The sequence below is a fragment of the Monodon monoceros genome, unplaced genomic scaffold (assembly GCF_005190385.1).
Source record: "Monodon monoceros isolate NGI ecotype Baffin Bay Population unplaced genomic scaffold, NGI_Narwhal_1 Super_Scaffold_14, whole genome shotgun sequence".
In the NCBI taxonomy this organism is placed as follows: Eukaryota; Metazoa; Chordata; class Mammalia; order Artiodactyla; family Monodontidae; genus Monodon; species Monodon monoceros.
The window spans coordinates 75,401,203-75,425,191 of record NW_021703770.1 but is presented as its reverse complement, the minus strand read 5'-3'; the positions used below and the strand labels follow the sequence as shown (position 1 = coordinate 75,425,191).

At 49.7% G+C, this 23,989-nt stretch overlaps 1 protein-coding gene and 1 long non-coding RNA gene across 2 annotated transcripts; one reads left to right on the top strand and one right to left on the bottom strand.

Annotated features, from left to right (window-relative positions):
• Nucleotides 1-13,640: 13,640 nt before the first annotated feature.
• Nucleotides 13,641-17,291, bottom strand: SNAI2 (snail family transcriptional repressor 2). Its single transcript, XM_029222455.1, has 3 exons — nt 17,100-17,291; nt 15,866-16,411; nt 13,641-14,942 (listed from the first exon to the last, which is right to left on the bottom strand). Exons 1-3 carry the CDS (start codon nt 17,176-17,178, stop codon nt 14,761-14,763), a joined length of 807 nt encoding a protein of 268 aa, XP_029078288.1. The 5' UTR covers nt 17,179-17,291; the 3' UTR covers nt 13,641-14,760.
• A 900-nt stretch (nt 17,292-18,191) lies between these two features.
• On the top strand, nt 18,192-19,116 carry LOC114895239. Its single transcript, XR_003793460.1, has 3 exons — nt 18,192-18,482; nt 18,579-18,689; nt 19,027-19,116. It is a non-coding gene; the product is annotated as an uncharacterized LOC114895239 (long non-coding RNA).
• The last annotated feature ends 4,873 nt before the right edge of the window (nt 19,117-23,989 follow it).

Here is a 23,989-nt window from a genome sequence, read left to right as displayed (position 1 = left end):
CAGTTCACTTCTGTCTTTGGTGGAGTCCCAAGCCCCACAGGGTGCAGGGGTTCAGGAAAAAATGTAAAACCAGCCACCCAAGTCGAATGGAAAATTTCAGGAGGGTCGAAAACCATCAAGATGCGGACAGTCGACAGCTGAGGTGATGACTCAGAATGATCTTTCAGTTTACCTGTTTACCCAAAGCATTTTACCCATTCCTTAAGAAAAAGAAGAAAAAGGAAAACTCACAAGAAAAAAAAAACAGTTGTTGATCTATTTGACAGACTGGATAGAGTATCAATTTGTCTAATTTACATCCATAGCTTTAGCACGACCTGTGTGAGCCGTGTGACAGGATCTCGAAAGTTTCTTTTTTCCACTCCTTTTTCTTTGTGTCCTTTCTCAGAAATCATTAAAATGCCCATATTTACAAGGAAGTGGAAGCCATTATAGAACTCGAAATTGACTGGAGTGTAAATATTCAGATTCATTTGAGAAATACTAGTTCCCAGCGAGGAAGAGACGCCCGCCATTCAGTTGCTGTGCGCTGTCATTCTGCTGAGTGATGCAGGAGGTGATGGCAGGATGTCAGCAGAGCTTCTGTGTTGGATTCTTGGGCTGCAGAGGGTGCCCAGGCACTGGCATTTACTCTTATGGGCCTCATCGCTGGGAACGACCCAACGTAAATGTACGTGGGTTACTCACATCCCTCCCCTCCCCCAGCCTCACGTGGGCCCCAAGTTACTGTCCTTCCTCCCCACCTTCCCAGCACCACTCTTCCTGCAGGCAGTGGTCAGATAGGTCATGGGTTGTTCTCCCTGAGGTCTTTCCCCAGGGAAAGCAGGGGCCGGCAGCCTACAGGACATCTCATCTGGCAGTGACCATGACCCAGAGAGGCCGTGGGGTGTCCAGATCTCTGGTGTAAGAACTCCTGTCCAATAGAGTAAAGAAACCACGAGAAGATTCAGTCTACAGCATCGACGGGCCTGGGATCAGTGGAGTCTCTGTGAAGCATCTGAAGACACCTACTTTCTGGAGCACAGTGTGGGGGCCAGGAGGTGGTGTCAGTCTTGCCCGATGAACTCCAGGGGGGCGTCTGGAAAGAAGTGCAGGCAGCATCCGGGCCCATTTCAAGGAGAATCTTTCTCACTTGTTTCTCCCACAGCTGGCTCTTCAATGACTAAGCTTTTCTTTGAAGAAAGGTTTCCTTGACCAAAAAAAAAAAAAAAAAAAAGATTCTAGAAATATTTGTGGATGCTTGGGACTGAATCTCAATGTCAGCTATTTTTTCCCCCTGGCTTTGCTGCTCCTCAGACTTCCTTATGGTATTTTTGGAATGAAGCCACAGATTCGGACTCCAGTGTGAAATCTCAAAGCCAAAATCGTCTGATGTTTTTTCCCACAAGTGCGTTAGAACCACAGCAAATGAAAGGACTGCTCTTAGCAGGAGATGACCGAGGTAGTGGGACAGAATGTGAGGAAGATGAAGGTAGCTCGATGCCCCAGGGAGTTTGTTAGCTGGGCACCAGGCTGTCCTGGGCAGGGCCTGGGCTCCTGAATCCCCTGCGAGGGGCACCTGCAGGCGCAGGAGCTGCGGTTCTGTGAAAATGCATTGCTGTCTCCCTGTAAGGAGGACGCATGGAAAGCTGTGATTTTTAATCACAGGCCCAAGAAGACAAACAATCAAGTGTGAAATTAGAACATCAGCCTGAAACCTTGTGTTGATACTGCATTATCCTAAACGTGCAGACCACAGACATGCATTATTAGGCATAGGTCTAAATTATTATTTGAATTTAGCAAAGGGAAACCAACAACGGCTGGTCAGTGTGCCTGCCCAGGGCCCCTGCCTGCCATGGTCCTTGCCACTCTCCCGGCCCGAGTTACCCCGGAAGCCCACCCACTGGGCCTGGTGGGAGGGGTAGTTAAGAGAACTCCTGGTAGAATGCTACAAAATCTGTTTTTTTCTTTATTTTTCCTTAAAAAGTTTTTTTTCTTCTTTAGTTCCTTTCTCTATAACTTGCTCTAGGCAAAATCCTCTCATCAGGCTGTGGGATACATTCAAAATGAGCAGCAGAAATGACAACTTATCTTTATTTCAACATGGAAATGTGGTTTCTCCAGATGTTTCTAATGTTCCAAATAGGGATTTTCAAAGACTGAACGTTGCATCAAGGCTGCCAGCCTGAGAGACTCTACACAGTGATGGCGCTTCTGCAACACACACACAAACACACACACACACACGCACACACAAACACACGCACACACACACACGTACACGCCCCAGAAATGTAGATAGGAACTTAGATCTGTGCGCAAGTAGAGATGACTTGAGGGAGACACGCTTTTTCTTCCTGGATGTAGTTCGACACAGACACTGGGCAGCTGCATTTTTTGAAGAACCACTAAGTGCACGAAAGAGCCTTAAACAATCCGGAGCATGTAGTGCTGGGTGAATCATCCCGAAAGCTGGTTTCCGAGACCACAGAAGGCAGGGGGACAAGCTGGGAGAGGCGTGGAGAGCCTGCAGCACACCACAGGAAAGTCCCATCTGTGGTCCCGCCCCCGCATGTACGGGGGAAGGAAAAGGTGGCAAGAGGGAGAGGCTGGAGACAGGGAGATAGAGCAGGCACGCGGGGCTGGAAACATGGCTTTAGTTAGAGCGTTTGCCGTTGTTTAATCATGATGAACTTTTCTGCCGGGGGCAGACCTGGAAACGGTGACCAGAGCGTGAGGGTTTGAAAAATGCACTGAGGTTGTGACAGTTGGCTTCCCTGCCCCACGGGAGACAGCTGCCGATCGTACATCGATGTTCATCTGCGATCTGCGCTGCTTTGGCTTCAAGGTGTCTTAGAATACATTTCCGGGCTTACAGTGAGAAGCTAAGTTATTCTCACAATCACCAGATCACGGCTACCTTGGGACAAAATAGTCCTCCGTTCAGTAAAAACTTTCTGCTCATCTATTCGGCCCCAGGAACATGTAGGGTGTTGGGAGGTAAAAACGTGGTCCCAGTGTCGACCCTTAAAGAATTCACGGTCCAGTGAGGAGACGGGCACAGAGGCAAACAACTGTCGCGTGAATTGTGTGCGGTGTGCCGTGGGGATAAGAACCCCGTGCCGGTCTGGGAAAGTCAGAGGAAGCTCTTTGGAAGAGGAGGCAGTTGAACTGGGTTCCAAGAACATGTGGGAATGAGCCAGATGGACACAAGGTAGGAGGGGGACCAGCGGCAGGAGGTACAGGACGTTCCAGAGTTTAGTCTGTTTAGGAAACTATAGGAAGCTGTTCAGTATTTCTGGAGCACACAAATGTAACACCAATCATTTAGTTATTGAGCAATCAATAGAAGCTCATGGGTTTGGGTTGTATCTTATGTTCAGAAGTTGCCTTTGGTGTCACGTGCTGAGGAAAGTTTTTCTTTTTCGTGACTGTATTTTGCTATATCAGAGGCAGATAGAGAGCCTTCTCTGCCATCCTTTCCCCTGGTTAAAGAGCAGGGTGGGCTCTTTCCATGAGAGCACGGCAAACACATGATTGCTCATTCAATGAACTCATGTTTCCCCTGGAGTTGGGCCAGTGGGCCAGAATTGCCCTCCTGTTAATTTTTCCTCATTCATGAGGATGGAGCCTAAAGCCACAGCCGTATCAGATAGTCCCAGCTAGAGGGGTCCAGGCTTGGATCAGAATTACTTGAATGTCCCCACATGATCCCCAAGTAGACAGTTTCTGGATTTTCGAAGATTCACTGATCTTGGGGTACAGCGTCTCCCATCCTCTTTCGGTGAGTTGGGATTCTGTGAAATATTGACAGATTATCCAATATGGCTGATGAATTGGCCATGGTGTTCTTGTGGTAGAAATGTCAGTTTCCTGGGATCTCTTTATATATATTTAGTAAAAGTTATTTGTGACGACATATGAATTAAACAGCAGCTCACCACTTCTTCATGGTCTTCTGAGTGTTTACTTATTACTTGACAAAATGCAATATTGTGATTACTGGATATAAAAAGCTCGTTTGGCCAATAAGAAACGGTATTGACGTGTCGATATGGTTTATCATATCATGAGCCTTTCTTTTAGCTGACGTCTTCTACAGATTCGTCTGGGGTTTGGATCCCACTGTGTTTGGTGGGATTCATGGTTGATAATGTTGAGCATTGGCTAATCTCAGTGTAAAAGCCATGAATAGTTTTATTTTTTTTAAGATTTATTTTATTCAGGTATAGTTGATTTACAATATTGTGTTAATTTCTACTGTACAGCAAAGTGATTCCGTTATACATATATATACATTCTTTTCCGTTTTATTTTTAACTTGTTATGGGAAAGAGAGTAAAACAGGGACCTGAACAGGTACACGTCACATTGTTTCTTCTTTTGTGAACAGTAAGGGTTGGAGGATGTCCCTTCACTGAATTAAGCACGTAGGCTTTTAGGAAAAAGCCAAAATGGACACCAAGGACCATAGTATGTCAAACTCCAAGTAGGTTTGCTGCCAATGGTCGGCTCAGCTGCGCTGGTGAAGGGTGTGCTTGGCTTGGGAGGAACTCGTAGTAAAGCCCGTGGCCCGTGGGGCCTGTCGACCACCTCCGGAAAGCAAGCGGGCCAGCCCCCAGCCCTGCCTTCTCCTGGTTGGGGTTTTCTGGCGCCGGAAATGAATAAGGACTTTCTGAAGATGGAGTCATCTTTGGTGCCATGGCAGCTGCGCACGTGCTTCACTTCCAACCCAAGTGTCAGTATGTGCTGGTAACTCACTGCCCTTGTGCAGTGTCCAGCAAAGGCGGGGGAGGGTTGTCAGGTGGAATTCACACATTCGTGAAAAAAATAAGTGAGAAACCCATTTCTAATCTTCCTTTTCAACTTTGCTTCAAAATACTTCTCTCCTGCACATCATTTTAATCCTCCTGATTGAACGAAAATGATTTTGGTTTTAAAAATCACTTTATCTTTTTTTTTTTTTTTTTTGCGTTACACGGGCCTCTCACTGTTGTGACCTCTCCCGTTGCGGAGCACAGGCTCCGGACGCGCAGGCTCAGCGGCCATGGCTCACGGGCCCAGCCGCTCCGCGGCATGTGGGATCTTCCCGGACCGGGGCACGAACCCGCGTCCCCTGCATCGGCAGGCGGACTCTCAACCACTGCGCCACCAGGGAAGCCCTAAAAAATCACTTTATCTTTGACATAGACCCAGATAACAGGTAAAGCACATGGAGAGAAAACACAACAGGAAGAGTTAGACTCGGTCACAGTGTTCTGTCCTTTGATTTTCCAAAGTGTTGATTTCTTTCCTGTTTGCAGAAGTCATCTATTCTCACATATAAGTGTGCACATTATATAAGGGCATCATACAGGAGGTGAAAAGTTTCAAAGTTCTTGCCAAGCTCATTGGATGAAGAGCTTTTTGTATGTTTCTGTGGTTTTAAAGTCTGAGAAACCTCATCTTGACTTCTCAGCTTCTGGCGTTATTGTGGGTGGGGCTTTGAGGCTGGTGGGCCACTAGCTAGAGACTGATCCGTGATGATAAAAGGGTAGGTGCTCTGATCACACCCCTCTAAGGTGACTTTATTAACAGTGACAAGAGCAGGTGAGAAGGGCTGATGAAGAGGGAGGATTGTCTCTCTCTAACAGACCCAGAGAGAATCACATTCTCGTTGACTTCCTTCTTCAAGTTCAACTCGAAGAAAAAATTGTGCTGAATCCGCTGTGCGCTCCTTACCCACCCGGACTCAGGAACAGTCCACGCTGCAGCGAGGCCACATGTGGAGCCTGGACAGCCGGGCCCAGAGCCCCGGGAGCCCCACTGTGCTTTGTGCTGGGACCACAGACCAGAACGGCCTCGATTACAACGGGGCTGTGGCCGTCAGTTCTTTTTAAAACGTCATAACATTGATGTTTGTGTTGTCCAACATCAATTTCCGAAGGACAAATGAAAACGCAGCCCCTTCCTTGTTTAAGATCTGAAATTGAAAAAAGAGAATGGCTGTCTTTAAAATGGATCAGGACACCTTCCTGGAAAGTCGCCTGGGCTGTTCCATGTTGGCAGGAGAGAGGATCAAGCTGGCGTCCCCTGACGAGGCTCCCGCCCTGGGTCCGGCCAGCACCCTAGCAGCAGCTCCACCCCAGAGGCCTCCAGATTTTCCTAAATTGTAAAAATCCAAAAGTTACACTTTAGAATTGCCTTTTCTTCTAATTCTTTTTTATTGCTTTTTTATTGCCTCAGGAAAGCAGTAACACAAAAGATCCTTTTACATCTTTGATTTAAAACACAGAATCTAAGAGGGGCTTGTCTGGCTGGGTTCATGGAGGGAAATCTGTAGCTGATCAGTGTTTATCCCACCAGTAAAAGCCCAATTATACCAAACGAGTTCATTCATTGTAGCTTATAAACGCAAGAAAATGATTTAAAAATACTAATACATGGGGAAGAGATGCCTGGATTCTCACCCAGTTTAATTTTATAAGGAAATCTTTGCAGCGATGGCAGCTATCCTTTTCTTTCTCTTTCATTCAGTAAAATCGTTGCTATCGTGCAGGGAAGCTCTGCTCCCACCTCTCCTCCCCTCTGAATTTTATACCGTATCTTTTCAGCTTAATTTCAAACACTTTGAGAGCCGCTATGCTGTAGAGGAACTTATAAAGAATTTGGAATCATTCAGAACAAGTGTGTGCTGTTTCCTTTTCAAGTTTTTCACTGGGAGGTCTTCTCCAATCCCCCTTTCTGTCAAGTGCCTAGTCCCTGGATTGCTTGGTGAATAGTAGGACGCAGTGAACGGCAGTGAGAGAGAGGATTCTGAACTCGTCCACGACCTGCAGCAGCTGGGCCTCTGACCCCTCCCTTCCCGGGACCCTGCCCTCCTCAGAGGTAGTCCCAGACTACCTGCACCAGCCTCACCTGGGAGCCTGGGAGAAATGCAGGCTCTTGGGTTCCCTGCCAGCCCACTAATGCCGAGCTCTGGGGGTGGGACCAGCAGTTTGTGTTTCCACCTACCTGATTCCGATGCTCTCTCAAGTCTGAGAGCCACCAAGCAGCCTGTGCTCCCCCAACCCTGCCACGGCCCCTGGAGGTTCCTTCCGCTCTGTCCACCTCACCCCGATGCTGCAGAGACACGGGCTGGGCCCCTCCGTCTGTCGGTCTTCAGGACACGCGGAGGCTGGAAGGGCCTCTAGTCCCCCCGGAGCTATGGCAGATCCAGACATCACCCCCATTCCTGCTGCAGGAGACGGGAAGGGGGGCCGTGGTCAGCATGCTTCAGTGGGGGACCAGGTGTGCGTTTTAGGCCTGGACTCAGCAGAATGCCTTTACCCACAGTGCGTATAACTTACGATTGCGACCAGGGCAGAGGAGCAAAGCCCGACGTGCACGCTGGACAAGCACAACCGGAGAAGGGCAAAACCGCGCAGCTCCACGGACGTGCTAACACCCAGGCGCCCTCTCTGCCTCTGCCCCTGGGTCAGCTCGCGGTGTCTGTCCCACCATCGGGGGGCAGACCTCCTAGCGACCAAGCAAAGCTCAGGTTAAGCAAGATGGGGCTGTCTGGACCCGACTGATGGCCACCTTGAAGAGGACACCCACACTGGGCCAGTGTAACACCTAGTGATGCTTTATGGCATTTTGCACGGTATCACCCCCCAAACCTGACATTGGTTCTTACCTATTTCTTTAGGTAATTCCTGCTGAATTTGCCCTGTTATAATTCAAACCTTTACTTCATTTAGATTCTGCAGGCTTAGGACGACGTGATCTCCATTCTATGTTGTTTTGACAAATAAGGTTTTAAAACAAGTTTACTCTATAAAATAAGAGAACCCAAGGTGATCAGTACATTGTCAATAATATGAAATTCCTTCACCAAACAGTAACTAACATAAGAAATAGGGAATCCTTCATTACGCATACAGCTAACCCTTGAACAACGTGGGTGGAGGTGAGGGGTGCCGAACGCCCCACAGGTGAAAAATCTGTGTGTAACTTCACAGGTGGCCCCAGTACCTGTGGATTCAACCAGCCGCAGATCGTACGGTGCTGCAGTGTTTAGTGAAAACTATTCACTAATAAATGGACCCGTACAGCTCAAACCCGTGTGATTCAAGGACCAACTGACTACTATTACACGTTATTCATTCCACAATACACCTAGCAAGTAAAACGATCCTCAACTTAATTATCTATCATCCTTTTATTGTATTTTGGATAAGTTTGGGTATTATGAAAGAAAAACATTTAAGAGAGGAAAGGGTTACTTGTCGTCAGTTCAGAGAAAATACTTTTCTCCTAAGAATGTCTATTTACAATTTTACATAAATATTAATAAGTAATACAGAATTAACTTAAAATGACATAGTAAAGGTAACTAGACAAAACTAGAGAAAAAAATCCATCAACTAATTTCCACTTGGCAGAAAGTCAAATACCTTTCAAAGATACAAGGTAATCAGGCAGGAAAAGCCTCCGCAGCTGCTCCCTGAGGTGGCCATGGGCATCCCGGGAAGAGGCCCAGGGGAGCTGCTGGGTGCTGAGGGAGCCCAGGCTGGACCACACCTCTGGGTCCTGGGGGCCACCCCCAGGTCAGCCTTGCCAGTGTGGTTGCTTTTCTCCCTTTGGGGTGAAATCACATTTAGAAGCCTCTCTGCAGAGAGCAGGGCCCAGCCTTGGGGTGTGAGTGGAAGTAGCCGGTGTGTGTTTCTGGGCCCAAAGGTGGAGGAGGACTGAAGCCATAGTCAGAGCGTTAGAGCATCACTTGCTGTGCAGATCAGGGGGCAGGTGGGTGGTATGGGCAGGGCGGCCGGGAGGAGAGGCGCCGCTTCCGTGGACGTCGTCTGCCGCCCTCAGCTTGTGCGGGGAGCGGGCGGGCCGGGAGCTGAGCGTGGTCACAGCCCGGCTCCTCGGGGTGAGGTTCCAGGATCAGCCTCGTGTCCATCACCTGGAAGCTGGCTCGAAATGCTCAGGCCCGCTCCCGACCCCCCTCTGAGACCCAGGGGTGACCCCCAGCACACGGAGGTCTGACAGGTGGGGGCTCCGATGGACCTCGGGGCCTGCAGCTCCGTGAGATTGTGTGGCCCAAGTGGTGGCCTCTTTCACCGTCTTTTCTGCCAGATCTGAATAAAAGCGCCACACGTCACCGGAGAGCACTAACCCTCTACGCGTCTGATGGGTCACTCAGAAGAACTATAATGACCATTCGCTGTCTTTGTTAAAAGAGTGTCTCGCAATTTCACCTCATTTGAGTCTTTCCTTCCCACTCTTTAGAACCAGCCCTTGCTCCCTCCTGACTACGTAGGGGCACAAGTCCTTCCCTGGGAGGGCGGGTGTGGGGAGGTAAGTTCCAGCCCAGAATAAACCCCTGGAGAAAGTCATCCATCCTTCCCTGCCACCCTAACTGTCCCTCGGCCATTGTCTAAGAAAACTAGTTAGTGATAACTCACAAATCGTCTCTACAGGTCATCTTCCCAAGCAACTGGCCGAGAGGGTTATAAGCACAGGAGCCTAATTAAGTGAGGGAGCGCCCAGAACATATAAACACGCCGTCTCCTGCTGGCAGAAGACCTTCCACTCACGGCTATAAATACTTCGCCAGCCCCTCTGGGGTCCCAGGACGGGGATGTGGTGCCATTTCCTCCGCTGAAGCGCTCATTGTCTGGGGCCTGGACGAGGGCCAGGGCGGAAGGGTTGCCATGCTCGCTGCTTTTGACGTGCACCCGCCCACAGGGTAGCGATTACTTCCTGGACGCCCGAGGGGCCGGTCCCTCGCTTTGCACATAGCTCTGGCCCTGTGCTCGTGGACACACGTTTATCCCTGAAAATTAAACCAGAGGGTTTCCCCTCCACCTGTGTCCGTCTCAGGTGAGCGGAATGCTTCTGTTCTCCATCTGCCTCTGGTGAGAAGATAAGAATGGGAGAAAAGCCGTCTCATTGGAGAACTCTTGCTTCCCGTGATGACAGAACACTCATTCGTAAGTGAATTTTGCTCACAGTGTTTCCAGTATCTGAACCAGGGACAACTCCTCAGAAGTGGATCTTAGCCAGAGAAGCCTTAGACTTTTTACAATTATAACTGCCTCATTACCCCAGAGTGTCCACATTTTAGTGGTGAAAGAAATGGTGCTTGACTTGGAAGCCTTTCTCGTCTGGGGAGATAAAAGCCGGGGTGAGGAACGTGGGCGTATGAGGGAACGGCTGTGGCCTTCAGAAGATGAAGTGTTAATGGCCCAGGATGGAGGCCAGCTGCCTCTCAGCTCGGGCGAGAGAGGAAACGGGCTTGCGGGGCCCCAGGAGGGCACAGGGGAGCCGTCGGGGAGCGGGGCCTGCCGGCAGCCCTGGAGGAAAGGGGCCAGCGGGGCTTCTCGAACGGAGCTAGACGTGGTTGGGTAATTCCTGAATTACACCGGCTCCTAAAGGCAGCCCTGCACTGTTTAATCTGGGGGCCACATCATCTTGGTCTTCTCAGTGGCCTCTGCTGTGTGCCTGCATTGTGGTGGCCGTGGCCTGTGTGGCCCAGCCGGCCCTCCCTCCCCACGCGCAGCGGAAGAAGCAGGGTCTTGGGAGCCGGAAGAACCTGGGTTTGGATTTCAGTTTTGCAGCTCAAGGCCTCTGCTAACCCTGGCTCCATTTTCCAAACTCTCTGAGTTCAGTCTCTTTACCCGTAAAAGACCAGCAGCACCGAGAAACCGTGGCCGTTGGATGTGACCCAGGTGAGGTGGCATCCAGCTCGGGAGCAGGTGTAGCTCAGTGCTGAGTAATAGCATCATGGGCTTAACCCTGTGCTGTATAAGGCCTGTCCGTGTCCGGCACTGTCAGTCCTGAGTTGGGACGCTAAGGATCCCGTCCTCTTACACACTTTAGGAAACAGGGCACTGAGGGGTTAAGTAAGCTGCATAAGGACATAAAGCCGATAATACAAACATATATGTTGCTTTTAAAAGCTGGAGCTCTTCCTACTGTACCACCCTGTCTCGTATTATAGGAAACAAATTCCAGACACTGAGTAGGCTTATTAGAGCACGTCCCTATTACTAAAACCACAGTTTCCAAAGCTCAGGCTCTCAGAATGTCTATCAAACCTGGTCCATGTGCACTGCATTTGCCCTTTATTCACTGTTTGGAGCATCCTCCCTATTGGCAGGAGGGTGTCATCACTAAGTTAGAAGACACACCAGCATATTTGCTTAGAGGAGCTCTCAAAAACTATCAAGACTCTTTGCACTAAAGGGGAATATGTTAAAGTATCTGAGGTCTGCAGGCTATTCGTCACCAATTTCTATTACTTTATTCATTTATTCATTCAACAAACATGTGTTGATGTCTGTGTTCCAGCAGATGTGCTGGTTACTGGGAATTTATGCTTTAAGATGTTCTGTCTAGGGCTTCCCTGGTGGCACACTGGTTGAGAGTCTGCCTGCCGATGCAGGGGACGTGGGTTTGTGCCCCGGTCCGGGAAGATCCCACGTGCCGTGGAGCGGCTGGGCACGTGAGCCATGGCCGCTGAGCCTGCAGGTCCGGAGCCTGTGCTCCACAACGGGAGAGGCCACAACAGTGAGAGGCCCGCATACCGCAAAAAAAAAAAAAAGAAAAAAAAATTCCTATTCGGGACTTCCCTGGTGGCACAGTGGTTAAGAATCCGCCTGCCAATGCAGGGGACACAGGTCCGATCCCTGGTCCGGGAAGATCCCACATGCCGTGGAGTGATTAAGCCCATGCACCACAACTACTGAGCCCACGTGCCACAACTACTGAAGCCCACACGCCTAGAGCCCGTGCTCCACAACAAGAGAAGCCACCGCAGTGAGAAACCCGCGCATCGTAACGAAGAGCAGCCCCCACTTGCCGCAACTAGAGAAATCCCATGCACAGCAACAAAGACCCAACACAGCCAAAAATAAATAAAAAATTAAATATTTAAAAAAAAAAAGAACAAAACTGCCACGCAGTGAGATAAGCACCACATTATAAATGATATAAATCTCTCAGAAAGAGTGAATTTGGAAAAGTATTCAAAGTATGTGTCATCTGAGCCACGTCTTATGTATTAGAGGACGTGTAGTCAAAGACCTTGTAAAAATGCTAAAAGATCTAAAAAATGACTGAGCTGTATTTATAGAAAATCTTAGTATCTGATTGATGTCCCGTAATTCAAGCTCATGTGACCTTAATGAAAGTAGAATATTTAAATCATGAATGAAGTGAGAATGGTGAGGACAAAGCAGAAATATATTGCAAAAATATTACCACTAATGCTTCACTAGGAAATTAAACGAAAGAACAGACTTTTCCCTTTAGAAAATTATCTGTTTGCGTTTTGGACACTGAGAAACGACTTGCCTGTAGCTCTACTGATGAGGAAAGGAAAGTGGGCTGATGTGGTTCCTGGGAGGACGAACCAGATGTCTGCAGGGATGTGACTCACCCATACGTGTCCCTTGTGGGATATTTCTACATATTACCTGGCCTGCAAACTTCCAGGTATCATTTATATGCCATATACACTAACTAAAGCCGTCTTTTTTTGACTTTAGATTGTCCCAGACAAGCTACCAGCCATTTCTTTTACATTTATAAATTGCTCTCCAAATAATTTTGTCTTTGAGATATATATCCTGAGATATGAAAAGAATTAAACATAGACTATTAAATTGAGGGGTTTTTTTTAGTCACATGCACGCGCCTTATATATGTTGACTAAAATTTAAATGTGACACATAGTGGAATGTGTGTGAGCATTAAGGGAATATATTGGTATCGCTAACATCTTTGAGATACTAGTTCTAGCTTTTATTTGCATCCTAAGAACATTAGAAGGAAAAATAATCCTCCAAGTTCTGAGCAAACCAGAGAGAAGTGATTAATAGTAGCAGAAATAACCACACCACAGGTTTGGAGTTTGGGTTTAAACACACAGCTTGGTGGTTGTCACAGTGCCTGCGACACTTGGTTAACATCTTGACTTGTGGGTTCGTCCATGGCGTTTGGTAAGCATGTGCTTGTATGTGGTCTGGCTGGTCCTGCCCTGTTTGATTCAGTGCACATTGGGTGTGGGTGGTGCCTCTTCAAAATACCATAAAGGGAAACTTAGCTCCGCACCGCTCAGACTGCAGCTTATCTCATCCCACTAGACGTGGGGTTTCTTTGCACAGTTTAATCTTCCAACTTGTATAATTTATAATAAATCCATTTTTTTCCTGATCTTTTCAAGCAGAAGTTCTATTTTTCTTCTTATATATCATTAAATATTTCTTTTAAAATCCTTAAACTGTTCTAGTGGCCTACGTGACAAGCACTGATTACGACGAGTAATTGTAATCTGATTTCATAAAGCCAAAACAGTCAAGTCATCAAGAAGAAAAATTTTTGAAAAATATTCTTGACTATTAATAAGGTGAATATTTTTAGCACTCAGAAAGCATGATTTTTGTTAAAGAGATAACGCTAACAAACTCCCATTAGGATGTTGTCTTTCTGAATGTAACAGTATTATCTTAAGAGTAAAGAAAAAATACTGACCGATTGCTTTGCTATAATCAAACACATAAAACGACACTCCACATGCATAATGAACACTATTCACTTTTTCTCTTATTAACAAAAGAAACAGTTCTTCATGCAGCTCTTTGGTGGTACTAATCATGAAGTAAGCAAAGTCTCTGAAAGTATACAAACGATAGATTTTAAATCAAAAATGTTTATTGTAAAAAAGAACCTTGAAAATTGTTTTTTAAAAAAGAAACGTGAATTTCACAAGTCTTCAGGTTGTTTATAGGCATTAGCTATAGACAACTTCTCACTTTCATACAAAACTCATTCAATCATATAAAAATAAACACAAATTTACATGGACTCATCAACTATACAATTAATTAAAAAGGCAGTTGCAAAGAGTGCTGTGTGGATTGCATTTCTTGTATGCGTTTAAAATAGTTTAAGTACATCACAGAGTTTCTAAAAATCCTTTGTTGCACTTATTCCCATCGTTAGAAAATCATTAAAATTTAAAAAAATTAAAATTTTTAGAAAATCATCAAAAATTCTTTAAAAAAGTATGACATGGAGCATATGCACCAGGAATGTTCAAAGCTAGTCTTTCCCGTCTCCCCCAAGGCACATACTATTTATTGGCAAAAAAAAAAAAAAAAAAAAGAACAAAAAACCCCACTTTTAATACATTCTCCTGTGTTTTTTCTTCTTGTTCTTTCTTCCTCTCTCCCCCCCTCTCTCCCCCTCCCTCCCTCCCTTAAAAACACAGTTTAAAGTATGACCAGTAATCAAAACAGGCTTTAGCTCAAGGATGGTGACCTGACATCAGACATGTAATAAAGTAAACTTGGAATACTTTATAAGGCACCTGAGATAGGGTCTGGCAGATTCTCTTCCTATAGGAAATTCTATTACAAATTCCGTTACAAGGCAACACTGTTCTTTTCAGTGAAACGATTTGGCAGCGATGTAAATCTTTGAATTCTTTCTTAGTAAGAAAAGAAGCACAATGTGCCTTTTGCTTCATTTCTGAAGAGAAAGATTCTTGTCTTTTATCCTCTCCATCTAGCTGTCAGTAAATATATAGTAATTTTAAACTTCACATGGAAAGGATTAACTTGACACACATGGATGCCCGTGCTCTTGAAGCTCTGTGTGTGTGTGTGCGTGTGCGTGTGTGTGTGTGTGTGTGTGTATACATATTCTTTGGTCGGTAAGCACAAGAGAAAATGCCTTTGGACTTTTACTTGTCATTCGGAGGCGGAGTGAAGAAATGCCTTCTGCTTGAGTAAACATGGGTTGTGTCACTCAGTGTGCCACACAGCAGCCCGATTCCTCGTGTTTGTGCAGAAGAGACATTCGGGAGAAGGTTTTGGAGCAGTTCTTGCACTGGTATTTCTTGACGTCCGAGTGTGTCTGCAGATGAGCCCTCAGATTTGACCTGTCTGCAAAGGCCCTGCTGCAGTGAGAGCAGGAGAAAGGCTTCTCCCCTGGGGGGGTGGGACGGGGGGGGGCGGGGGGAGAAAGAAAGACAATCAGTGTTTTCAGAGGAAACGCAAAGCCAGATAACGTTTATGAGCAGCCACCACATTTAGCCCAAAACATGAGAAACAGCCAAACTTGATTCAAACCCTCCAGAATAGATACTTGTTTTAATGTCTGGCCCTTTAAGACAAATGTGACTTGCATTAAAAAAAAAAAATCAAATTTAAGAATATGATTCCTGCCACCAGTCACGCAGAAATAATTCCTGTCGTCCCAGGGCTTCACTTGTCAAGGCTCTCTGCTTCAGCAGGTGCAGCTAACGGTCAGCTCCTCCCCAAATTTCCCAACCTTTCCCCTTTTCCCTCCTTTCGTGCTATGACAAAGCCTGGATAAATGCCTCGACTCCCTGAAGGGTAATTTTGTGCTAGGAATAGAAAATTCGGAAGCAAAAACAAAACAAAAGCAAACAACGGAAAGCAGATTCAGCTCTAACCATCCAGCTTGCTGCGGGGCGAGAGATAGCACAGCAAGAATGAAACCATCCAAAACCAAAACCCAACACCTTCATCTCTCTGTCTCCCTGATCAATTGACTGGGATAGCACCGTTTGTACTTGCTGATTATTGGGAGCCATTTCACAGAACACACATTCAAGCACATCTTTCCTGTTTTGCTAACTGATCTTTGAGACCAAACCTCCTGGATCTACTTTCCAAAGTCTACAAGCTTGTTTGCGGTCCCGGGAGCAGAGGGTGTTAGCAAGCAATGGAGCCCTTGGTGCTCTGACGATTTTTCGAGTCGTCAGGCAGTAGCTAAAAATGATCATCCATCATTAAAGGCCCTGTGTCGCCACTTAATGCAAATCCAACAGCCAGCCCAGAGCTTCCTTCGGTCCATCAGTAACATCCCTGACTAGGTTTTCTCTTACCAGTGTGAGTTCTAATGTGCCCTTGAAGTAACCAGGGTCTGGAGAACGCCTTGCCGCAGATCTTGCAGACACAAGGTAACGTGTGGGTCCGGATGTGCATCTTGAGGGCGCCCAGGCTCACATACTCCTTGTCACAGTATTTGCAGCTGAAAGACTTCCTTGACTGGGCGTCACAGTGCAGCTGCTTGTGTTTGCCCAGCCCAGAGAAGGTCGAATAGGTTTTACTGCATAAATTGCACTGAAACTTTTCAGCTTCGATGGCATGGGGGTCTGAAAGCTTGGATTGTAATCTTTCCTCTTCATCGCTAATGGGGCTTTCGGAGCCGCTGTGGTCCTTGGAAGAGGTGTCAGATGGCGGAGGGGGGCTCACTCGCCCCAAGGATGAGGGGTATCCCGACAGAGGAGAGAGGCCGGTGGGCAGCGGGGCGTGGAAGGGAGCTGCTGTGGTCCACACGGTGATGGGGCTGTAGGCTCCCGAGCTGAGGATCTCCGGCTGGGGGATGACAGGCACGGGGTAGCCCTCATAGAGATACGGGGAGATAATCACTGGGGAGGAGAGAGGAGGGGAGAGGAGAGTGAGCTGAAACGTAGCTTCAAAAACGCACGAAGAAGCTGCTTGGCAACACGCGCGGGGCGTGCTTATGAGAAGACAGACTCTGTAAGAGGCGCAGGCGTTGGGAGGACATTTCTTTTCCACCGTTGCTGCTCGCGGCCACTGTCCTTAAGGCACATCTGTGTCCCCGGCACACTGCGGTCAGCGAGCGCAGCCCAGCGAGGGGAAAACCTACCCACTCTTTTTAGAGATACAGAAAAGCTCTCTTCCATTTTATGCGTGGGCTGGTCGCAGGGCTTACGCCTGTGAGTACAAAGATCGGCGTAAATCACGCCGCTTTCTGCAGGAAAGGAGCCTTATTACATGGGGGAAAAAGCAGTAATTCAACGTTTACGCAGCGCTTCACCCACCCTCCACGTACTCATTATGCAAGTATGTACACGCTTTGGAACAGGACGATGGACAAGCCCAAGGAAGTTCTCCTAGCCAGTTCAGAGTTTGAAAGTTTTGAATTAAACCTGAGCCTGGATGATCAGAGGAATGACCACTCTTTCGCGACCCTGTTTCGAGGCAAACAGCTCGGTCTCCAGCTCTTTTGTAACAGAAGCTGAGCGGACGCGCGCCCCTGCATTTACCTATTTATAGATAGATGGAGATGCAGACATCGGGCCCCCCCTTTACCTGTGTGTGTGTCTAGCTCGCTGTAGTTGGGCTTCTTGGAGGCGTTGAAATGCTTCTTGACCAGGAATGAGCGCGGCATCCTGGCGGCGGCGCGGGGCGCGGGGCGCGGGGCGCGGGACGCGCGGTCCTACAGCATCGCGGCCCCGGCAGGTGCGCGTGCGGCGCCGCCAGGTCGCGGGCTCCTCGCGGACTGAGCCCGCGGTGGCGGCGGGGAGGCCTTTTTTTCCTCTCTTTTGCGAGAAGGGTCCAATCACAGCCGAGAGGTTCAGATTTCAGCTCCTCCCTCTGGGACAGCTGTGAACAGAGGAAGAATCTGTTGTCAGACTAAGTTATTCTGGTTCCAAACGGGCTGTGCCCCGGATTTCAGTGGAGAGGAAAAAAGTGCTCGAGTCTTTTCAGGAGAAGTCATTTTCCTTCTTGAGCGCTAAGCCGGGCGTCCGTGCTCCGGGCGCGCCGGGTCCGCCTGGCCGGGCCTGGCTTCCAGATGTGGGCTCCGCGCTGGCCGGGGAGGCCGGCCCCCGGGCCCTGGAGAGGTCCGGCTAGCCCAGGGACGGAAAGGTTCGCTCCTGGCTTTTGAAAAGGGAAGGTAGCGGCGAGGACAAAGCCCCAGTGAGTGAGCGGCGGGCCCCGTAGGGGGCTTCCCGGGCCCTCGCACTGAGGGTGCGCTTCGCGGCTCGGAGGCTCTGCCGAGCCGGACGCGGCGCTTCCTCGGGAAATGGAGCGGCCGTGTCACCATGTTAGCCTCGGTGCCTGAAAGAAGCGCTTTGTAGCCCCTGAAGGACCCGCGTTCGGGGAGAAGCGGGGGCACCGCAGGGATGAGAGGGAAGGATGGGTGAATCTTAACATCTCCACAAAGGCATCTGACGAGGGCTTGTATCTTTTCATGCATCACTATGTTTTTTTATGGAAAAAAAAAAGCGTGAATGGGCCCTTAGAGACAATTGTTTCAAACATTTACCTGCTTTTATATGGTGCTGTTTCTTTCAGTATAAAGTCATCAAACTTCATGTCTGCTGCTCCGCTGCATGGTGCTTTTAAAGAAAGGGTGCTTTCATGAGTACTGCTTGGTTAAGCTTTTAAGCTGGTCTAGTAACCAGCAAAAATACCTTGATTTTGTGTATGGTATTCAGTCTGAAAATACGCTAAGGTGGCTCATTGTAAAAATGACATTTCAACCGTATTTTCAAACATCTCTGTCCCTTCCAGATTTTCTCCCCACCTTTTGCTTAGAGATTAAGGAAGGAACAAATTTGCAATCAGACCACCCTACTCCTGATTCGAACAGGTGCCAGGAGAAAAAAAAAAAGTGAAAAAATAACAGTGTGAAGTCAAGACTTTTAAGAGGGAAGCGCATGGCAGGCCGCATAACTTCTTAATCTCGGGGTGAGGCAGCCGTGTACGGGGTGGGGGGGGGGGGGCGCTTCCGATGCAGGAACCCATTTTCAATGATCCCCCCCCTTCTTTTTTCTCTCCCAACAGTCACTAGTTTAAACGCCAGAGAAAGGAATTTAGATGAATCTTTACGTTAAAAGGAGCGGTGTTCGTAGGCGCCAGGAAAATGTGAATATGCCTCAGATTTCTCCACAAACGGTAAACTGGAGGGTCCCTCACAGCACCGTTTCTGAGCCTCTGCTTTGGGGAGGGCTGCTTCAGATCCAGGCCTGGTTTGTTGGGGCAGGGGCCCTCCTCGCCCTTCCCAGCCGGCTCCTGCAGAAGCACTTGTGTTAGAGACGCGACCCCCTCGGGAAAACGCAGATGCCACGTGCTCTCCCGTCCTCACTGAGCTGCAGGTAGAGCCTGCACACACACTGAGGCTGCGAAGGGCATCTGGTGTTTGTTTGCTGGTAATTACAGCACGAGATAACCTGCTAAAGTTGTGTATTCGAAGAATCCATTTTAAAAGCTGAGCAGCAATTCACTCCGCTAGGAACCCCCTGGAAGCTGGGTTACAGACGCCTCATCGCGCGGACACCAGGCAGAGTCGGGAAGCGTTCCCGCACCCACTGGCGGGGAGTAGGGGTGTCAGGACCATCTGAGGAGCATCCTTACGCAGGTCTGCGGGCCCCGTGAGGCGGGGCCGCACTCAGGTGAGTCAGGTCACAGGTGCTCCGCTCACACACCCACCCAGGGGCCAGCGGCGCCAGGCGAGGCAGCGAGGATGGAAGGATGGAGGCAGGCCGCCGGGACACCCCCCCCAAAGAACAGGACCCCCTAACAAGGAACCCGCTGCGGGGCTCTGCCACAACTGTGAAGGGTCCCCTCCTGTTGGCCAGCATCTGGCCTCGGTCACTGGCTAAAGGCGCTCTGGCCCAGGCATGGACCCTGGGCTTAAATGTGTCACTGGGGCAGCACACACCCAAGTGGGTTTTGTTCTGCAAGAAAGCAGTCCTGGGTGGACGGCTCAGACTCTTGGGAGGAGCGAGGAAAGACACTGGGGCTGAGATGTTACTGGGCCCTCAGTTTGTGTGTGGGGAGCTGGGGGCACAGGTAAGGCCCCCAGCAAGGGGCACATGTCAGCCCTTCATGAAGCAGACACGTGAGGAGAGAAAGGACAGCCTGGGGGCAGCTTCTAGGCTCCTGGGCCCGACTCCCCCCAGGATCATCGTTCTCCTGGAGGAAGTGGGCCCTTAAAAATACCCCTCCCTGCGACTGAGCCCGCCGGGGGGGCCGCGCCTTCCCTGTGGTCTGTGGGGCACGTGGGACCTTGGAAGCCCACGTGATCTCGTTCCTCAATTGTCGGGAAGGCTATTAGGATGGGCCCTGATGTGACTTACCTGACAGTCTCTTCTTTGCTCTGTTTCCCGAAGATGCTGACAGGGGTGACTTGTAGACAGCTTTGTAAAGGACAGGTCTGTGACCCCACGGTAGGGCCAGCCCTTCCCCGCAGGCTCCCCGTGCTGGTGGGACTTCTCCCGGACCCCGTCTTTTCCATGAAAGACATATTCTTGCCTCGCCGGATTGGGGAATAAATTAGATTCATGAGGTTCGGGAACGCACCTCCGGTTTGTTTACTTTGCACAGGGATTTGTGTACATGTAGGTACGTAGGTATGTGGGAAGCAGTGCAGATCTGACTGAGTTTAAGAAACAAGTCTGGCACCAGAGGACACCACGCTGGGCTGAGGCAGAGAACGGGCTCCTGAGATGGTCGTGTGTCTTCTGGCTTCAGGCTGTGGCCGGCACCCTGGAGCAGGCGGGGGAGGGATAATCTCCCTTGAAAGATATGCAGTCATGGAATGTCGTTGGTTTGACTGTGCTCTCTGGAGAATATGATCGTGCCTAGCTAATTTCTGAACTATTTAGATAGTAACAAAGTGGCTGTGATATGGAACTTTGAAGTTTGAATGACAAAGGCGTGAGGCCGCTCACGGTTCGGCACGTACCTGTGTTTGTACACAGATGTGTATGCATTTGTAGTCCTAATTCATAATTTAACTCAGCTTCAGATAAATTCACGCAGCCCCTGAAAGAGAAATAAGTATTTCCTTGGGTACCTGGGTATCTCTGTCTGTAAATTATGTTCGATACTCTTCCCTTATTTCTTTTCCAATGATATGGGGACAAGTATTTCCCAGTGCAGAAGGGGAAATGATCAGAGTGGGTGTAGGGTTCTGCTAATAGGTTCTGAGCTTCATGACATCCTCTGGGGATGTGGATAAAACCCATGTACACACGTATGTCTGCTCAGCGAGGTCAGCATGAGCGTGTGTGTGTGTGTGTGTGTGTGTGAAGGCAAGCTGTCAGGGTGTGCTGTATGGTGTGACGGCGCTCATTCTTCCTCGGTGTCTCACAGCCGCGGGTTCTGTGTGCGTTCGCCTGGCTCCAATGCGGTGAGGTCAGAAGGGGCGCACATCTAACACCGAACACAAAACCTTGCTGAACGCGGGAGCAGCTTTTAATGAGATGTATTGAATATTTTGTGTCGAATAACTTGTATGCAGCACCTCGTCTCAAGGCACGGTTTTCGAACTCCCTTTACCTCTGGTGGCTGCACTGCACTTAATATGCCATTCAAGGTCAAAGACTTCCACGCCCGCAGCGTCCTATCCGTACCTGTGGACGGGGCAGTTAGAGGAGCAGGAAGGACAGCAGAGAGCACGCTGGGGCTCCAGGATCTGTGGGCGCAGAGAGACATCTACTGGTGGAGTTGGGAAGACGCCCGGTTTCCTTTCCGATCATCCTTTTCCATAATTCTCTGACAAGGCTGCCACCTCGGGGAAGGTGGACGCTTGGTCCGCACACCCAGGGCCTGAACCGAACTTCATTTTGCTGTTGCCCCAATTTCAGGCGAACATTATTTAAACCCTGAGTTTTTAATCTGTTCTTAATTATCAGTGACTTAATTTGTGTTTGTAGAAACGCAGGTGATATTTACAAACGCACTATGCCGCTTAAAGGATGGTGAGCGAGGGGGGAAGACTTTCGTCAGTCTGGGCCGTCGTGAGGAAAGCATCTCATTGGAAACTCAGGGGCACCTCGGATGGTTGTTCGCTGGGCCCCTGATGACCCACAGGCAGAGGCTCAAAGGCGGGAACGAGCATCCCAGGGCATCAATAGCCACAATGGGGCGGATTCCCACTGTGCGTCCTCCTTCACGGCTGGGCACTCCGCTACCCACCTGGTCTGCTAAGTGGGCGAGACCCTGAGGCCAGGCAGTCTGTGGAGTGGAGGGTGACATACAGGCCGCGGTTCTAGAAGGTTCCATGTGAGCTGCCCACCGTGCTGGGCACTGCACACGCATGGCTCAGTTATTCCCCAAAGTAGCCAGCCCTGCAAGGGCAAGTGAGGAGATGGAGATGCAGGGGTCAGATCACACTGCTAATAGGGAACTGGGGCGGGGGGGGCACTCATCTCTAATGTGCTTAAGTTCAAGCCCTACCTATTCCACTGCTCGGTTGTAACCATTTCTATCACAGGACTGAGTCAGGCTCATTACCAGCTGCAGAGCACGAAGAGTATCTTCCCACAGTCTTCCTCCCTAGGGAATGTTTATAATCTTCCTATTTATCATCTTCCTGTGTCCGTTCCACCCACCACAGTCTGCGCTGTGCGTCTCCCTTTTTTCCTAAGTAACACCGGGGGCACAGTTGCTTCATTTCAAACTTGATATCATTTACCCCAGGCCTTGGGTGTGGCTTCTGGGAAGACATTGGACCAGAGTCCTGAGCACTTAGCTAAGGAGCTGCCGTGGTCTTTGCCCAAAAAGGAGACAACACTGATCGTTATTCTTATCTTATAAGCACCACGTGGCTTTCAAAACTGGAAGTGACTGGAAGGGACTCCAGTCTTTAATGGAACCTTGTTGGGGAAATAAGCTCACCCGTAAAGAAACAGTGTTTCCAGCTATAATGGGGGTGCCCCACAACCGGGAAGTCCTCTTTTTCTGCGTAAGTGTGCGCGCACAGGAGTGACACGCCTGCCTTGCCCCCAGCGTGGGGCGCTGCTGTGTCATGGACATGGCTTCCTTGTACACGCGTGGGCAGGTTGGTCTACACCTGCTTACTGGAAGGACTGAGGTGCTTCCTCGGGGACAACAGGGAGCCGGGCTCCCAGTGGGAGCCTGTAAGAAACCCTGGGTCCCCGGGGAGGCTTCTGACCACAGCCCAGTGCCAGCCAGGCCACAGGAGAAGTGGGGGAGCCTGGCGGGTGGGCCTGGAGAGGGACGGACTGGGAGGCCCTGGGCTCCTGAGGGAGGCGGAGCTGCTCCGGACCCCCAAGCGCAGAGCAGTTGAGGAGGTGTGAGCCCCGCTCCCGGGTCTGGCCGAGGACCCCACGGTGTCCACGCCTGAAGGGGTCCAGGCGCTGGCTCCAGTGGGGGCCTGGTGGGAGTGCAGGCGCAGCTGGGGAACGAGGGCCTACCGGCTCTGGGGGCTGAAGTTGTCCCTAGCAGAGGCGGCGGCAGACAGACAGGCTTGGGGAGCCGGAGGGGGAGCTCCCCGAGTCCCCTGGGCACCCACCCTGGCCCCGCAGAGCACACAGTAGGTCCGCAGAATGCCTTCCAGGTGCTCAGGTCCTGGATCAGTGCCGGTGTCACTGACATACTGAGCAGGGAGGGGGCAGTATGTGAGTGTCGCTGCCCGCCCGCCCCTGTGCCCAGATGCCCTGGCTTAGCCCCGGACCCGAGTCGCCCAGACATCCACCTGGATATTCACGCCAAATCCTTTCAAAGAGCAGACTTTTCAAGATGATTAGAGAAGCAAAGTCTAAATCATGCTCTGCTTATGATTTTCTCCCTTAATTGAGATCTGGGCCCACCTCCCGGCGAGCCATTTCCCAGAAACACGCGTCTGTCAGATCACGCGGTTGACATGAGGGTCCCGCCAGCTTCCCTGACACCTGTCCTCTGCGCCAGGACGGTGGCCGTCGCCAGCCAGGAAGACCCGGGCACACTGTTTGCAAGCCCCTGGGAAAGGCACGTAGAGCCTTGTGGGCACTTGGATCCACTGCTGACCAACTATTTTGCCCGGATGGAAACCTCATTTCATATGCTGTGATTTTTTCAAAGTAGACATTTTCTTAAGTTATACCTGTTTCAAAAGAAACACACACATACCAAGGGCAGAGCAATCTTTTCTAAACGTGCTCTGTGACCTGCGTTTAAAAGCAAAAGTCTAATCTGAAAGCCAGCGTCATAATGGGAAGTAAGCCCCGTGGTGCTCACTCATCACCTTCAGACCTCGGGTGTAAACCTCTCGCTGGCGCTACGGAATGACCGGTCCCCGTCGCCCGCTGCCAGGGCAGGTGGTGGTCCAGTTCACGGGCAGCAGGAGAGTGCTAGCATCTGTTATTAACTGGTATTAACACTGGAGCCTCCTTACTGCGACTCTGCCGGCGGCTAGAGACCATCAGCTGATTGAAGAAGCCTAAGGCCTCTTAGGAGCCGGGTGGGTG

What these genes read in the sequence shown, in the direction of transcription:
- SNAI2 (XM_029222455.1), bottom strand. Translation starts at nt 17,178, where the DNA reads ATGCCGCGCTCATTCCTGGTCAAGAAGCATTTCAACGCCTCCAAGAAG. An exon ending in CGAGCTAGACACACACACAG is followed by an intron (nt 16,412 to 17,099) that starts GTAAAGGGGGGG and finishes TCTCCTCCCCAG; the next exon opens with TGATTATCTCCCCGTATCTC. An exon ending in GCACATTAGAACTCACACTG is followed by an intron (nt 14,943 to 15,865) that starts GTAAGAGAAAAC and finishes CCACCCCCCCAG; the next exon opens with GGGAGAAGCCTTTCTCCTGC.